This window comes from Chinchilla lanigera, unplaced genomic scaffold, assembly GCF_000276665.1.
Source record: "Chinchilla lanigera isolate Chin_1 unplaced genomic scaffold, ChiLan1.0 scaffold00093, whole genome shotgun sequence".
NCBI classification, from domain to species: Eukaryota; Metazoa; Chordata; class Mammalia; order Rodentia; family Chinchillidae; genus Chinchilla; species Chinchilla lanigera.
The window spans coordinates 1,608,873-1,623,667 of NW_004955494.1; the positions used below are offsets into that span (position 1 = coordinate 1,608,873).

The 14,795-nt window shown below is 37.0% G+C and overlaps 1 protein-coding gene across 1 annotated transcript in view; it reads right to left on the bottom strand.

Moving 5' to 3' along the window:
* The window catches only part of LOC102004723 (maltase-glucoamylase, intestinal), a gene marked incomplete in the record, with an annotated part of 238,387 nt that overhangs the window by 201,701 nt on the left and 21,891 nt on the right, over window positions 1–14,795 (bottom strand). The window contains 2 exon segments of the mRNA XM_013505005.1: window positions 12,662–12,927; window positions 14,522–14,648. Coding sequence (XP_013360459.1) covers window positions 12,662–12,927; window positions 14,522–14,648 — 393 coding nt within the window.

The following is a 14,795-nucleotide window of genomic DNA, read 5'->3' on the forward strand; positions in this document are numbered from 1 at the left end:
GAAGGGAAGGGAAGGGAAGGGAAGGGAAGGGAAGGGAAGGGAAAGATTCCTGTGTTCCACCACAATTAATGACATTTTCAGAAGGATGTGACAATATCTTAAAAATAGTAAGTGAAAAAGTTCTTGTCTTAGATGAACAGTGGCCAAAGCAGCAAGGAAATTAAACAACCTCTTTTGGTCAACTCCAAAACACCAGCTCCTGGTGTTTTGGGAATATTTAAATATTTAATATTGGCATATTTAAATGGCTTGGAATAGTTAAATACAATATTTAAATACTTGGAATATTTAAATACAGTTATCAGCTTTATTATGATGGAAGATGTGGAGTACATTGTGGGATTTAGCTCAGAGGCACAGTGCCTGCCTGGCAAGCACAAGGTGGTGAGTTCGGTTCCTGGTACCGGAAAAAAACAAAAAAACAAACAACAACAAAAAAGCCAGCTCCTGGCTGGGAAAAGGAGTTCTCATAGAAAAGTCCAATGGGCCAAGAGCATCTGGAATGGGAAAACACCTCTTCCTTTACACTAAGAGCCTCCCCAGATTAGTCACCTGCTATGACCCCCATAATGTTCACTGTGATAATCTTCCCTTTAGAGTAAAAGCAAGAGTTTCTATGAAACTAGGGGAAGGGAGTTCACAGTCCAAAACTAAGGAAAGACCATCTATTTATGAGAATAGGGAGTAGCACATAGATAACAGAACACGTGGAAAGTGTTATAAAAAGTTATCAATTGTCAATTATTGTCAATTGTCAACATCAATAATATTATATTATTATAATATTAACTATAATAATATAATATCAATATAACATAATGTAATATTAATTATAGTATAATGTTGTATAATAATATTATTAATAATTGATTGCCAATATTAATTGTCAATTATCATCTGGTTTAAATACTAAAGAAACAAGGACAGTCAAGTTACATTTATAGAAATAAATCCAGATGAAAGTTTCTTACAGGTAGCACATCCAAAACTGAAGCTCAAAAAGACTGAAAATAAAAGGGAAAAGCAAATACATAATTGAGATGCCAACTGAAAGCCAGCATTCACATTGTACAAATACATTTTTCATAAATTCACTCTTACAGACGCACTGAGTTACAAGACATCCAACACAATGATATCACACCTTCAACCTGATATACATCCAACAATAAAGACTCATGATGTAAAATTGAAAAAGATAGTACATAGTGGAATATTGTTGTGGAGCTCCCCTAAATAACCAATAGATTACACAAACATGTAAAGGTATTTTACTTTTTGTATAATATATACTCAGTCCCTGTATCCACAGGTTCTACAGCTAGAAATTTAACCAACTATTATAGATCAAATAAGTATTTTTAAAAATTGTATCTGTGGTAAATATGTAGACCTTTGTTGTCACTATCTCTGAACAATATAAAAATTGTTTACACTCTGTCAGGAATTGCAAGTAAGCTAGGATATGGTTCGTAGTATATGGGAAGAGGTTCTACACAAATATTACATTGTTTTATTTAAGGAACCTGAGCATCTGCAGATTTTTTAACCAAAGGGGCAAGGCAGAGGTTCCTGGCTGACTACATGTAGGCATTTGCTTCAACACAAAGTAGAGAACTGAACTGAATATAAGCTGGAAATAAATCAGATCCTGAAGCCACAGTTTAAGAACTAAGCAAGCTCGGCTCTACCAAAGTATTACCATCCTTCAATTTCTAACCTCTTTGCTGTTTAAAAGAGAGAAGAAACAAAAAAGGAGGTATTTCACACCCAAAGGAGACATGGAAGAAAAAGGAAAACTACTGCCCAGTCTTATCTAGGCAGAAGCCTAAAGAAAAAAGTGCACAGAGTATTAACAGATCCACAACATATTACATAATACAAAGTAGTGTTTCTTCCAGAAATATAAGGATATGGTTATAATATTACTATAAAATTATAGGTTAGAAATAAAATGAAACTTTCTTAGTTTGATAATAGGTTATCTATCAAAAGCCTATTATAATCATCTTACTAAATGGTGACATGTTAGAAGCATTTCTTTCAAAATCAGAAAAAAGATTAATTGACCCATGCCTGGGACAACTTATAATTTTAAAATATAATGGAAGTCCTGACAATGCAATGAGATTAAAAAAAGAAAATTTGTAAGACTAAAAAAGATGAAGCCAAGTAATTATTTCATTATTTCTAGATAGAATATTGTCTCCAAAGAAATACAAGAAAATATATAGAAAAAAATAGAATAAATGAGTCAACTGTTATTACAATTGAGTCTTTTATTTGTACTTTTTTCCTTTTCACCATTAGGCATTTAATGTCATAATGTAATGTAGAAATATATTCATAAGCTTGACTGCACTAAATTGTAAAACTTCTGTACATCAAGATAGCATTGAACAGGCTACCAAAGCCTCATGACCAAAGATGTTTGCAAATTTATGATAAAAATAAGAATTAGAACCCAAGAAACAAATTATCAAAAAAAAAAATCTTATACAGGATTGAAAAGATAGACATCTCAATTTAAAACTGGGGGAAAGACAGAAAAAAACTTTACAGAAAATAAATAACCAAAAGGTGGTCATCATTGTGAGTATTCACAAAAATTAACACCAAAGTCACAATGGGATTCTATTTTATAACCTCAAACTGGCAAAGTTTATCCACTTAACAGTTTACCATGAGCATCACTCAGGCAGCACATTTGTTTATGTACTGACTGTCCCAAGCGTCACTCAGGCAGGTTTCATTTCAACCAGTCAATTCTTGTATTGAATAAATTTAATAAAATTGTCACTTTTCTATTTCCTTTTATATTATCATGTGAAAAATACGCAATTTTTGGTCATCCTTTATTTAAATAATTGGGCTGGCCAGGTATGGTGGCACACCCCTGTGATTCCAGCACTCAGGAGCCTAAGGCTGGCAGATTGTTGTGAGTACAAGACCTGCCTGGGCTAAATAGTGAGTTCAAGGCCAGCCTGAACTACATAGCAAGACCCTGTCTCATAAAAATAAATAAATAAATAAATAAATAAATAAATAAATAAATAAATAATTGGACTGGTAAGTAGTTAAAAAGATTGCCAATTCTAAATATTACTAAAGATACAGAAAATGATAAAAAGATGGTAAATGAGTACAGTCAGTTTGGAGATCAATTTGATAATACCCAGTATGCTTAAAGACATACTCTCCAAATCACACACACATAAACTAAAATCTTTAGAGGGACAGTAATAACAGCACTGTTGTAACTGGAAGCTATTAAAGAAAAACTAAATTCCTTTTAGCCAGAGGAAGGGTGATTTTGACATGCCATTTACTTTGAGCAAAATGACCTAGAGGTACATGTCAACATGGATAAATCTCACAACATTAAGTGAAAAAACTGCAAAAAAATGCATTATAGATGTAAGAGACGTGTATAGGCTGTACATATCTATTATTATAAGGACAGGTGTAAATAGTAAAGATACAAAGGAACACATGGTAAGTACCAACTTCAGAACCATGGTGGCCTCTAAACAGGAGGAAGGCAAAGGTGATACAGCAGGAATGTACAGAGGACATAAGCTGTACTGACTTTTATTTTCTTATGGTGGATATTGGTTATACATTCTTGGATCTCTGAAATATTTATTAATAATTACTTCAAAGAAGTTAAGTCTTACTTGGAAAAAGATCAAAACCAAAGTGATGATAACAAAAAGTTGGCCATTATCTCAATCCCCCTGTTTTTTATTTTTTTGAGATAAGGTCTCACTATGTAGTGGCTCAGTCTGGCCTTGAACTCATGGTGATTCTTCTGCCTCAGCCTCCCAAATGCTGGAATTACAAGCATGCACCCTCTTGTTTTCTCTGAGTGCCAAACTTATTATTTTCCAAGATTCTACATATTGGGTTATCTAGCAGACTGTAAGAATATTGCCTAATGATATGAAAAGACAAACTAAAACACTCCATATTTTTACCACAATGTGTTGCAACATAGTAGAGAAGGGTTAGAAAATATAGTTTTATCTTTTGTGGAAGACACATCTTACTCTATAATTCTCAAAATGTGATCCTTGTCAGAATCACCTGGAAAATTCAGTAACATACCAAAGAGCCCCATAGGCCCTGTTCTCCTTCAGTGAAGCTGTGCCTCCAGCTCCAGGAGTTTTATTCACTTTCCAGCCAGTTCCAATACAGACTCACACACGTTTCAATCACTTGGTAAACACAACATAAATAAGCATACCTGAACTCCATTCCTCAAGATCAATAATTAAATCAAAACTTCTGAGGTGAGCACAGGGAACAGGTATCTTTTCCAGCTCTTTAAATGGTTCCCATGTGCAGCCAAGGCTCAAACCCACTGTCCTAGAAGAATCACTACCATGATATACACAATTTCCACTAATAATGGCAGAAAAGAGAAGCACTTGAGAAGTGGGCAAGTGAAAATGGAGCTCACTTAATGAATAATCCCTGATTCTTTCTGTGATAGGAAAAAAATAAATAAAAGGATGCCCAAAGTTTGTACTGTGCTGATCCGAATAGTGGGTACAGCAGGAAAAACCAAAAGAAATATAAATTGATCAGCCACAGGCCTTTTCCAACACATTTTACTGTAGTAAGTATTCACGCCTTTTAGTTTAAAAAATTCTTTTCAAATATTTTAAAATAAAAGGCTATATTGCCACACTATATACTCAAAGCACGTGCCAAAGGGGAACTCAGTTATCAATAAGAAACATATGTCTTTCTGTGAGTTACAAAGATTACTGATAAGATTACTGATGCCTTGAAATGAATAAATCTTCAGATCATTAGGAAACAACAGATCTAAGAATTTTTAAAAATCAAGTCCACTGCAGCTGCAATATTTAAAAAGAAAAAGAGCAAAGTTGCAAGGACAGATGTGACCCACTTAAAGGCAGGTGATCCCAGACCCAGTGAAAGTCAGCTTGAGTGAGCTGACAGCATTAGCTATCTCATGCCGCACGGGGTACTGGGATGGCTCTCTTTGATCCGCATTAGACCAGAGTTCATCGAGCCTGCCTCCCACTATCAATGGATGCTAACTACTCCTCTACCTCTTGCAGATCAATTGAAACTTAGAAACTGTAGAAGTAAAAGAATTTATTTTGAATTGTGACTTGGGAGACTCACATTCAGATACCTCAGGGTATTCTTAAGAAGGCAGGAAAAGTAGGCATTTACATGAGCAAACAATATTTTTTATTACAAAGTAATAAAAATTCTTTTAGGGGTAAAAGTTCCTTTGGCAATGAGAACAGGACTGTGTGCCAGGAGCCACGTGACTGATAGATGACTAAGAAAAGAATGTATACATTAATAAAAGTGTGCACTTTGGTCACAGTGTGATTATATGTTCCAGAGGCCTTCAGTCAAAGGGTAAAGGGAACTGAAGTTCACATTCCAAGCAGCAGCTGGAATCATGCAAAAGTCCTCCTTCCCTAATGGCCTCAACACTCCATTTTGAAAAGCTCTTCCAGGTCATACTTTTTTCTTTTATTTTCATACCCTGTACTACTCCATCCTGCTTTACTCTGCATTTTCCAGTAACTCACCAGCCTTTACACTTATCAATACCTACCTTGAGCAAACTAAGCATTCCACTGCAGCTGTATTAAATGAATGCAAGTTCTCTGGCACGCTTCCCGTCTAGAGGTGGGGTTTGTGCCCTTCCTCTTGAGTAGGCATGGCTCATGACTGATCTGGCCAACACAGTCCAAAAAATATGATACTACCCAGTTTCTGGGCTTGGCCCTGAAAAGGGCCAGCAGCTTTCCTCTACTTTTTTGCAACCCTGAGCTGTCAGGTAAGAAGTTCAACTCCTCTGCTAAACGGACCACTGAGAGAACCTCTGAGACTATGTGGAGGGTGAAGAATGCTCCAGTGGGATCACCCTTATGGCCATTTTTGCCAGGGTTCTAGGCTTGTGGGAAAAGTAATCTGGAAACCCACCACACTAGCTCAGCCACCAATGGAAACCACCAACTAACCCTGTTCAATACTGCTTAGAATAGAAGAACCACACAGCTAAACTCTGTCTAAATGTCTGACCCATAAAAGCAGGAAATATACAGTAGTAAAACTGTTAATATGTTAAACCACTAAGTTTACGTTAGATCTTTTCCCTCAGGAACAGATAAATGGAAGCCAATTTTGTAAGGAATTAGAGCAATTTTAGTTAGGCTATTAGTTCTATTGTGAAAATGTGTTCTTTCCAAAATTCAGTAGTTTGGCTGGAGTTGTAGCTCAGTGGTAGAGCACTTGCCTAGCATACATGAGACCATGGGTTCAATTCCCAGTACTAAAAAACAAACAACAAAAAATTCAGAAGTTGTCAATATGAGGTGTTTGTTTGTTTGCTTGCTTGCTTGCTTCCTTTTTGAGACAGGGTCTCACTATGCAGTTCAGGCTGGCCTAGGGCTCACTACATATCCCAGGCTGGCCTTGAACTCACATGGCTCCTCCTGCCTCAGCCTTTCAAGTGCTGGGATTAAAGTGTGCACAACCATGCTTGGCCCAAAGTGATGGTATTAAGAGGTGGGGCCATTCAGAGGTGACTGGATCTTACAACTGGAATCAGGTTCCTCTATAGATAGCTCCTTCTACTTTTCACCCTGTAAGGTTATAGCAAGGAAACCCTCACCAAGACCCTAGCCCCTAGGTGGGGCCTTCCTAGCTTCCAAAACCATGAGAAATAAATTTCCATTCTTTATAAATTACCCAGTCTCAGGAATTCCATTATAGCAACACAAAGTGGATTAAGGCATCTAGTGCTTTAGTCCAACATGGAAAATATGGAATAGGTTCTAAGCAGCAGGGATGTCTTTACAATTGACCTTAAGGGGCATTAGATACACATATGCTAAATCCAAAATATATTTTAAAGTATTTAATTTCTATGTCTCTTCTGTTCAATGTTCTAACAGTTAATGAAGACTATTTTTTAAAATGCCTGAGAACCTAATAATGTGAGCAAGAACTTGGAACCACATATCCAAGGGCAGTGAGCAGAATGAGAAGTATCCCATTTTCAAATAGAAGAAGAAATCTGAGGAATTGAAAACATTGGTGACAAAGGAATTACAGATGAACTTGTATTTATCAACTGTTCCCTGGCAATTTTCATGTACCCTGAATTTGAACAAATGAATGAACAAAATTAATCTCAATTCAGTGACGTATCTTAATTCTAGATATTTTATAATACACGCATCTTATGTCAGGTTTTCAAAGCTAACATAACCAGATCACTCCATCCTAAAGTGAGGTCTGCAGTATCGCATGTCTATATCTGTTTTCATGAGAAGCCACTTTGAAGATATCAATATGTAATACAACCACCATTGTTAATTCCCTACCACTTTGTTTGTAACTCTGTATTGTCTGTATTGTGCTTGTGATATGTTGTAAAATGTTGTATGTCTGTTAATGTTTCCCTCCTTTTATCTTTAAAATTAAAAAAAAAACACTAAAGTGAGGTCTGATAACAAAGACTTAAATATGCCACACTGCATCTCTCATGACCCAGAACATGACTACACTGAATGTAGTCTGAATTTTCAGAGTACATTTCTTAAGACCTTAGAGATCACTACTGTAAAATCTTTTAAAACAAAGTTTAGTAGAGTGTTCAGTAGTCATTTGTTCAGTGAAGATTTATCTGAGCACACACTATCTCATTCACTGATAAGGATTGGACAGTATACAAGAAATGTGACATGGGGCTGGGGATTTAGCTCAGTGGCAAAAGCGCCTGCCTGGCAAGCGCAAGGTCGTGAGTTCGGTTCCCGGTACCGGAGAAAAACCAAAAAAAAAAAAACAAAAAAAAAAGAAATGTGACAGTAATCAAGTTAGTTTTTCAGAAGCAACACCAAGATGAGAACCCAGTGTTCTACTATGCTCTTACCCAATGCCTACACATACAAAATGCAAAACATAAATTTAAGTCTATTTCTGAGACTTTGTAGCTCACCACTTTTCCTAGCACCGTGTAATGGCTCTTAACTGATGATGTGTAAACATAAGAGTAATTTAGGGTGGAGATTCACAATGACCATAACAAAATGCCATATTCTTACTGTATCATAAATCCCTTCGATACATTGATAAGAAAGTGGAATTTAGAAAGATGCCATGTGCCCAATAAATAAATGAAAGATTATGGAAAAGTGTGTTTGCCATAAAAGGTAACATTTCTGAATAAAAAACAGTAACCTCTCAAATATCATCATAATGACTATTATCACTGTCCTCAAAAGCACTTAATTCTAAATTACTTTCAGCCTAACCATTCTGCAGTGGTTACTTAGGGCACATGGGTTTATTTTTTAAGCTTTCCCTTGTTTTTATAGTATACTATAACTCTAAAAATATCAAAGTGTTTAAAATTATTATCTACCCCATCTTTTTTTTTTTTTTTTCTTTTTTTTGGTTTTTCTCCAGTACCAGGAACTGAACTCACGACCTTGCGCTTGCCAGGCAGGCATATCGACCCCATCTTTCCTGAGCTAGATATCTAGAAATTGGTTAAATATTTTTGTCCTTATATTGGTGGAATTTTCCAACTATAAATTCCAGAGCTAGGATAAAACTTCTTTTATCATCAATGGAGAAAGTTACATGGCATGATCAAAAAATATGATGACTAAATTTTTCTAACAAACAATTACTAGCCAGGCGTGGTGGCACACACCTGTAATCCCAGCACTCGAGAGGCTGAGGTAAAAGGATCATTGCGAGTTAGAGACCAGCCTGAGCTACAAAGTAAGCTCAAGCCCAGCCTCAACTGCATAGTGAGACTCTGTCTCAAACAAACAAAATTACTGAAGTAAAAGATACCTTCCCGTCGAGCATGATGATACACACTTGTAATCCCAGCACTTGGGCAGCTGAGGTAGAAGAATTGCTGTAAGTTCGACGCCAGCCTGGGCTACAAAATGAGTTCAAGGCCAGTCTGAATTGCATAGTCAAACCTTGTCTCCAAAAACAAAGATACTTTCCCATTAATCCCCCTCAAATACTTCTCTTCACTGCCAAAAACACTTATCCCATCATTCTTGGCATTTTTGGAAGCTGTTCTGGAAGCCCTCTTTCATGTTTTTAGTTGTACTTTTGCAGCTGCCTCAATGTCCTGAATCAATTCAAAACTTTTACCTTTCATGGTCATTTTGACTTGGGGGAAGAACCAGAAGTCACACAGTGCCAGAATCAATGAGTAAGGCAGATGTGGACACACCGTAAAGTCTTTATGGACCTGCCTTCCCATTGGGTGGCAGTTGGCAGCAGCGTTCATTGTATTTTTGACCACACCTCATAAAGACACTCTTGAAAAAGAACTTCCAGAACTGCTTCAGAAAGTGGCAAGAACAATAGGGTAAGTGTGTTTGAAGTGGGGGGGGGGTATTTTGAGGGAGATTACAGGTATTGTGTCTTTTACTATGTTTTACTTATAAAAATTACTTTCTGAAACACACTGAATTTATTTAATCAGAACTTGTACAGGCTCTTTCAGAATTGAGAGATTTGAAACCAATGTAGAGAACTGTCTCTAAAATTTTTATGGGAGTATGATCTACACGAACCTATAGAGGAACAAAGAAAATTAAACAGGATCTTAGATGACAGAACAAAGTATTTGAACTTGACTCAATACACAGAATGAACCACTAAGTTCAGTACTGTAGTTGGATAGAAATATAATCAAAATAGGATGTTAAAGAGACCAATACTAATCATAGATGTAGTGCAGTACATGGGAAAAATGGATTTCAAAAGAGATTCTAGGAGAGTAATGATGGTGTAATGATGGTCTAGTGATAGCAGTGAGAACAGAAATGAAGTACTAAGTCTGGAAAATATTACTAAGAAAAATATTTGAAAACGTTAACCAAAGAAATTAAACAGAAGAGCCAAGTAAAGGTCTTCTGACTCTGCCTCAGAAACTAAAAGCATAATGGACGTACAAACAAAAATCTGACAGCAGAGAAAGAGAGCTAGATCTGATGAGCTTAGCTGATAATGTAGGAAGGTATGAGTGGAGACAGCCTCCAACCATCTGTATGCCAGAACTAAGCATCAGGACTAGATCAAGATAAATGGCTGATCTTTCCTTCTGGGACTCAGGAAGGAGAATCCTGAAGTCGATTCTCAAAAAACAGAAAAGGTCTCCCAAATGGATTCAAGGCAGGCTGGCAGACTACTTCATTCTGTCCTGCACACAGGATTCCCTCCCACATTATTGGGAGAAAAAAAAACAATGGTACCTACAACCAAGAATCATCTGCAGAGAAATTTATACTGTTAGTTCTTCTATATGTAATCCTAAGGGAGAGGAGATAGGGATGATAAAGTTACACAACAATGCCCTTAGCACAAAACATTCTGCCTGGCTGGCCTTGAGGTGCATAATGCCTACTCTCCTCCAGCTGTACACTTCTGTTTAACATGCATATCGTATAAGTACATCATTATCTATAAACTCAGCCTCACAGCAATAGTCTTGGTCAGCATATAGTGTCCAGGACACATAACAAATGCAATAAATTGCCTAAAATAAGCCTTCCATGAGAAAATAGACCGTTGAGAGTGGCAGAATTTCTCTCTGACTGAGCAAAAGAGGAACATGTTTAATGAATGAACACCAAGGTCATAAAGTAATTCCCTTGTGTACACCATGTAGAAAAATCCAAATGTCACTTATTAAAGTACATATTTATTGAAAAGTCTTATGAGAAAACAGCAAAAAACAATTACTATGGCAGTAATAAATCTAAAGTTCACCAATATCCAGTAACAAGATGGGGTGGGGCAGGAGTGACATATGTAAAATGTGGTAGGCTTCTAAATGGGCCGCTGAATAAATGTATTCCTAGTACAATGTAAGAGGGGCAAGCTAATCAGTATGCACCAAGTTTCTGTATACCTAACATCCTACTATGCCAATCATTTAGGTACAAGACAGCTAGACCACAACTTACCATTTCTATGGATAAAGCAGCACTTTAACTTCAAGCCTCAAGCTATCCTACAGTCTCAACTTCGTCCTCCCTTTGGCATTCACCCTATATGTGACCGTGTTCCTGTAACTTCCCTTCCTGTAACTCTGTTTATATTATCTCTTCTATCTTGAATTCACTTTCCATTCCTTTCATCTCTGTCCATTAAAATGCTATTTATCTTTAATTTTGGCCCCATACTCAAAGTGCTTTTCTTTCCTTCTCCCTTTTATGTTCCTTTCTTTTTATGTCTCTAAGTCTTTTATTCACTCCTTTCTCTTCTTCTGCATTATATGGCTCCCTTCTGCCTTAAATGGCTATTCCAAGTCACTGTGTATCACACCCAAACCAAATGCCTTTCCTGATTTCCAAAGCCTCACCATCACCAACTCTAGTCTCCTCTTCTCTCACACTATTCTAGTCACACTGGGCTCTGTGCTGTTTCATAAATATATTCCAGAGACTCTCTTGCCTTCTTGATCCAACCAAATAAAGTGCTCGTGGGAAGGGGGGTGGTGTTAAAGCAATTACCAGATGCTTCAAAACATTGAACGTCTGGATATTTGAGAAATCATGTTTTCTGACTGAGTTCCCATTCCCCACTCATTTGTCTGTCTTGTTTACCTTTTTCTGGTTGAGATAGCCAGAATTATAATTCTGATGCCTCTTTACCCCATATCATACCTACCTCCACCTCACCTCTTTCCCCAAGAAGAGTAAACCACTTGAGCAGATTTGTCTTCTAATAGGAAAGGAAACGTATATGGATATATAGGCCCTGGATATATAGGCAAAATAGAAATCCTCAGGAACATCACAGATTGCTATAGACTACTGACTACAAAGATGAATGTGGGAGTGCCACATGTCCAAGCAGTAGATACATGAAGCACCTGTTCTGTATTGATGCAAATCTACCACTGCATGTCAGTGGACTTCACTCAGAAGATTGCACTTAGTTTTCATTTAGATATCATTTTTTTCTTAAAGTAAAAAGTGGCTGATAAGGAGTGTACAAGGACTTTATTATCATTGTAATCAGCTGAACTTCAGCCAGTGCTCAAGATATAGTGGAATCAAGTGAATGTCCAGATGCTGTGTTACCTTTACTCTGGTGTTTATTACCCTCTTCCTCCTAAACCATAGCTCATGAAACTTTGTCCTTATTTTAAATCATGCTTCATGCACATGTATGATTTTTTTATTGTAGGCGCTAGATAACCTTTCAAAATGCTGAAGGGAGGAAAAGCAACAGAGGGAAAGAACAGAGGGAGGGGCAGAGTCAGGGAGAGCTAGCAATCAAATGACTTTGCCAAGTGAAAGATAAGTGCATTTTTAGTAAGACTCAAATCTTACATGGGATATATTTAAACTAAAAATATAGTCACAGTTTCTCTAAAGTTCAAATTTAACCTATATTTTTATTCGTGAAATCTGACAAGCCAAGGGAATTTTCCTGCTCTTCTCTCAAAGCTGCACAATCACATGAGCAAGGATACGTGGTCCATTTACCTGAGTCACTCACAGCTGCAATATACACAGCTCTTCGTGAGTCACAAACAGAATTAAAAATAATAACGAAACAGAAAACCACACAGCAGAATGAACTCTTTAATGAAAACAAGATCTGTAACTCAAACCTGTGTTGGTGGCTGGTCAGGGATGCAGTTTATCCGTTCCAATTCATCTACCACTGGGCAGGCAGCAGAATCAGGGGTGGTGCTTGTTGTCCCAGGATCTGAGGTACTAGTTTTCTCAGGAACCAGGGTACCAGTTGTCTCAGGAACTGGGGTACCAGTTGTCTCAGGAACCAGAGTAACAGTTGTCTCAGGAACCGGGGTACCAGTTGTCTCAGGAACCGGGGTACCAGTTGTCTCAGGAACCGGGGTACCAGTTGTCTCAGGATCTAGGGTTATACCCAAAGCAAACATCAAATGCCACAGGCACTCAGTAGTCCCATAATTCCAACACTTTTAATAAATTAACTCCACTATTAACTAGGCTTCACTCTGATATCCTCTAATTTATACATCATCACTTTCTAAAGCCTCACTTTGTCTTGCTAATTTGGCAAACCAACACTATCTCCCTCGACTCGCAAACCCATACTATCTCCCTACAGGACAGTATATACGTGAGAAAAAACTTGATCATTAGATTAGAAGTTGATGAAAATGAGAAATAATTTTCCTTTTCATCTAAGGGTCAGCAAACTATGGCCTTCAAAACAAATCAGGTCAGAACCTATTTTTTAAATGAAGTATTGCTGAAGTACAGACATGTTTATTTGTTTATACTTGCTTTTATACTATAAAGACAACATCAAGCAGTGATGACAGAAACATATCGCCCATGAATATTTACTACTTGCATTTTAGACAAAAGTCTGCAGATCTCTGCTCTGGTCCTTGACTTCCATCCCAGCCCCTGACATACACAGACATGTGCAATAAGAGACCTCCTAATCTCTGCACCTCAATTCTGCTCGTTTGTCAACAGCCAACCCACTGGAAAAGGACATTTCTGAGCAATGGCGTTCTTCTGTAAATATAGAGTCTCTAATGACAAAAAATGCAAAGGGAGCTCAGCAGTCTAGAAACTGGAAGCTAGAGCCTATCCTAGAGCTAGAGAATTTTGATTTAAGGATCAGTAAATAGTGAGATTTCTTTAAGGTGTTCTGCAATACTATAGTTAATAATGACATTAAGAGAAAGTAGAGGCTTTTAAATAGTTTTCCTTTCACTGTGTGGTGGATTAAACAAACTGTATTTGTACTGGTTTTGCATAAGGGCTTTAATTTCATCTTTAGAATCACAGAATTTCTAAGAAATTGAATGACCATTAAGATTATCTAATCTAACTTCCTACAAAAAGTAGAAATCCTTGCAGCTGGGAAGGAGGCAGAAAGGGCAAAGAAGGTTTTCCTGTAGTCACAACTTGGCCCTGCATTACCTGGTTCCCTTAAGATGCTGCTCCTAGATGAATCAGATAGGAAATCCTGGATAATTTAGCACAATCCAGCCCACCCTTGGGGATATAACAGTTCAAAAAACTTTTAATACAGTAAATCACTTGTTTTTCTTTCCTGAAGAACCAAACTTAGCCCTGAAATACTTTAATTATATACTTATTTACTCTACTTTTACACAAGCATATTGTTCAACATCATTAACAGAATTATTCAGCAAAATTCAGCAAACTTATTCCATGTTGATTTTGGAATTTAATCCAGGGCACTAAGTAATGCAGAAAATGGAAGCATCAAAATTTAAACCTACAAGGACTATTCTTTTAAGCTGCTTCAGTTTTAATTAAATGTTTCCCCAACATATACAAGTTGCGCATGCGCGCGCGCGCACACACACACACACACACACACACACACACACACACACACACACACTCACCAATGAGCATGAAAGTATTGCTTCCAGCATTGATGAGAGTTCTATTCTGACAAGAGTAATATATGAAGAGAAAGCCCCAGAGTTTCTTGTTACCTTTTGATTCCACAGGGCCTGTGGCTAAAAGCACAATTAGAACAACAGCAATGATGAACACTATAAGCAAAAGAACGCTGAGCACAATCTCCAGTGAAGTAAATTTTTTCAACTTCCTTCTTGCCATCTATAAAAAGAGAAAAGAGTTTTAGATTTCAATTCTGTTCAGCACTTGATTATAAAATTTTAAGAACTTAATGGAAAACCACAAATATACAAAATGAAGAGTGTAACAAATCTCCATGTACTTATAATCTCAACTCTTTTTTTTTTT